Below are 3,802 nucleotides of genomic sequence, written 5' to 3'. Positions count from 1 at the left end.
AATAATTCAAAAGTTAGTTTTAATAATTGTAATTAATGCAATCACTTGCTTTAGTGTGTGGAAATAAGTACATCTTATTTTCTACCACACTAAAACCCTACAATGGTTTGGTTTTTCTCCTGATATTCAGTGTGAATTGTGACACTTCAAGTAAAAGGATGTGGTCCTTTCTCAACTCTGTCTAGTTACTGTAGCTTACCACAAGTGGACTCCAGTCAAGGGCAGCATGGTGATGCAGTGATCAGCGCTGTCGCCTCACAGCTAGAAGATCCTGGGTTCAAATCTTGGCCTGGAGTCTTTTTGTGTGGAGTTTGCATGTTCTCCCCGTGCAGCGTGGATTCTCACCTGGGGCCTCATGTACAAAGACTTGTGTGGACTTCATACGGAAACCTGGCATATGCTTCAATCCAGAGAACTGCTTACGCACAAAAAAATCCAGATGAACGACAGTGAGCGTACGCCTGAATCCAAGTACATTTCCTTTGTACATCTCACTCAGCGTGGAATTGACCGCACATGTTGGAGTACCAGACTCCTCCCTCTCCACGCCCCCAACGTAAATATGCAAATTGGTATGAACAGGGCCGAGAGATGGGATTCCCCTCTCTGCATGGTCAGATAACAGTAACAAGGATGAACTCGCCATATTTGAGCAGAGAGTCATCGCTATTGTGGGTGACACTGCTGTCACAGGGGTGGTGGGAGCACACGTGGGTCACTCAGATCACCCCCAAGGTTAATATTTATTGTGTAACTCACAAATTTATTTTTTATACAGGTCATACAATCATCTGCTCACAGCCAAACAAGATACAGGTTCATGCGTAATCATGCCAGGATATCAAAGAGGAAATCAAAGACTTTGTCTCATGTCAAATTACTGAATTTATTATTTTCCAACAGACAATGAGGCAGGAGAAGACTGTGAGACGCAGTTCCAGCCTCATGTCAGAGACCCAGGGGATTCCTCCAGCCTCCCCGGCGTCTGCCAATCCTCCGGTCTGCTGCAACAGCCAGCTGCCGATGCCCATCCGGGGCACACATGCTTGGCGCATATCGGGGAGATGAATGTTAGGACAATTAAATGATTTACTCACCAAGAAGCCACCCATCCCGCACTGTGCCAGCTTGTAGCCTGTTCCCAACCATGCTGTTGGTCAGAATAAATAAGTCGTATATTGATTCAGGCCACCTCGCAACAATGTTGCTTAATTGCATTTGCGAATCATAGATGATCTGTACACTGATGGAATGAAAATGCATCTTGTTTATATAAACAAATTCATGTTGTGATGGTGCCTTTATAGCAATGTGTGTGCAGTCGATAGCTTAGATAGATAAATTACATTAGGAAAACCGGGCCTTTGCTGCAAATTGCACTTTTATGTCGTCCTGTTCAACTGCAGTGTACGGGAATTTGATATATCTGGCTGACATTTGGATAGTTCCATCCCACACACTGTCGACTGGCACAGTCCCGATCGGTCAGCCAGGTCCCTCTGAAATGACCCTGTGGCTAGGAAGCCCAGTGTGGTCAGCACCTGTATGGGCACAGGTAGGACATGGCTCCTGGCCGTGTTGTGCTCCAATAGCGGCCGCAGCTTCGCGCACAGTTCTAAGAGGATTGCCCTCAGGAACCTAATGTGGCTGATGAGCCAGTCGTCATCCTGAGGTCTCTGGAAACCCGCTCTCTTGGCACTGCTCCATTGGCAACATCCTCCAACAGTGCCAAAGCTTCCATTGTTGTTAATGGTATCTTCTGCACCATTTTACGCATACTTTAATATCCACTAACTGATTGTAAACACCTGGGTGTGTTAATTGTTCATCTGTGTATCTCTGATGTGCATATCACTTTGAGGAAAGATCTTTTTTTTTTACATTGTTTTTTACAATTTTGCATTCCCAGCATCACCTCTAAGTATCGCCAATGGCTCGAAAGCAATAGAAACATGTGTACACCAATCAAGAAGTTGACATGGAGGACCACACAATTCCACGTTCATTTCACTCTTGATATATCTGAACGTGAGCATGGAAAAGTGCGTACGCCAAGTTTTTGTGCGTATGTACCCTTTGTACATGAGGCCCCAGGTTCTCCGGCTTCCTCCCACAGTCCAAACACATGTTGAGGTTAATTGGTGATTCTAAATTGTCCGTAGGTGTGAATGTGAGTGTGTTTGGTTGTCTGTCTCCAAGTGTAACCCTGTGATAGACTGGTGACCTGTCCAGGGTGTCTCCTGCCTTCACCAGATTTTCAGCAGCTTGCAGTCACATGAGTTAATGTTACAAGTGTGAATGTTGTATTTTCCCACGACCCTAATGAGGATAAAGTGGTGTATAGGTAATGGATGGAGGGATTCCAGTCAACTTACAGACACATCTCAAGGACTATCAAAGCAAAAAGGATGCACCTGACCACCACAAATTAGAGATGCTCAATATTGACTTATGGCCAATATCAAAAATGCACATATTTTTCATTTTCAATATGGCTTTTTGTATATAGTGATATATGCACATATTACCATCCCCAATGTTAGGGAATTACCATGCTATGAAGGCCTACTGTTCATCATAGCCTACCAGCGGACCAGTTCAAATGTCCACAATCAGTGGGCAAAATGAGAAAACCACTTCAGCTTACTTGTATAACAAGCCATCTTTATTTTTATGAAATATTTTTTAAAAACTACGAACTTTCAACATCACAAGTGGGAATCTGTCTGATTATTATATAGTCTGAATATTTTGGGGCAAGATTTTATTTTTTTTTTACAGGATGTTAAGCAATGGACAAAATTGTCATTTTAATAAATTTTATATTAAAACTACATTATCATGAAGTATGCAAGTGAAGTGGTCTTTATAAATACTTTCTGAAATGTCTGTAGCTCAACGCCTTTTATGATCGCTGTCACTCTACTCAGACCAGCAGATGCCCTGATTGGTTGTGAAGGATGCTCTTGTAATGTTTCTTATTTCTGTCCTTTAGGTCTCCTGACAGTGGCGGCGAAGACAGACGCTCACCAGAGAAAGACTGGTTCCCATCGCCCATCGCCCATCATCGCCAGGCAGACCATCTGCTGCTGCTGCTGCAGCTGCTGAAGACCAATCATCAGCCGCCATCGGGGCTGCAGGCGAGGCATTGGCAGCCCCTGCTTTATGTTTGGGTGAACTGTGGAAACTGCTGCCTGAAGTTCTTCTTCGTGGGAGGAAAGTGACTGCTTATTTTCCAGGAGATTTAAAAAGAGGATTATGGTGCACAAAACTCTGTTTAATTTTTACAGACCAAAGATGAACAGAGCTGACGATAATATGTTTTTAGAGGGGAAAGACTGTCAGAACCCCTCTAAACAGACACACACACACACACACACACACACACACGATGCTAGTATCCTTGTAAAGAAATGAACACATTGTGATATTATACATTAAGTGAATTAACAGAACAAACAAAAATTGCATATGAGTTAATGATGAAACATGTATCTGAATGGGGAGAGATGATGCTTTTGATGTTTCTGTTGGGACAGTCCAGCTGGGTGTAAGCTCAACATCAGTCTGGTGATGTTAAAAAAGAAAAAGAAAATCATATCAGGCATTTTTATGATAAAAAAAACAAAAAAACAAAAAATAAAAAAATATTTGCGCACTTTCAGTAGCCACTTGATAACATATTTTAAATATTAAAATTTGTCTATCAATTTGGGCAGGAATACCATCTAATGCAGTAATAGGTGAACTTTTACAGAAGTTTATGTAACTTAACTGTTTGTAGCTAAACACACATCAATCA

The 3,802-nt window shown here is 42.3% G+C and overlaps 1 protein-coding gene across 1 annotated transcript in view; it reads left to right on the top strand.

The window, feature by feature from the left end:
• The window catches only part of LOC103357565 (protein FAM19A5-like), an 85,098-nt gene extending 81,725 nt beyond the window's left edge, over positions 1–3,373 (top strand). The window contains exon 4 of the mRNA XM_008282170.1: positions 2,996–3,373. Within this exon, the coding sequence (XP_008280392.1) occupies positions 2,996–3,004 (9 nt within the window). The 3' untranslated portion in view covers positions 3,005–3,373. The remainder of the gene's footprint in view (positions 1–2,995) is intronic.
• The last annotated feature ends 429 nt before the right edge of the window (positions 3,374–3,802 follow it).

Source organism: Stegastes partitus, unplaced genomic scaffold (genome assembly GCF_000690725.1).
Source record: "Stegastes partitus isolate 25-593 unplaced genomic scaffold, Stegastes_partitus-1.0.2 Scaffold262, whole genome shotgun sequence".
Taxonomy (NCBI): domain Eukaryota; kingdom Metazoa; phylum Chordata; class Actinopteri; family Pomacentridae; genus Stegastes; species Stegastes partitus.
This window is presented reverse-complemented; position numbering and strand designations above follow the sequence as displayed.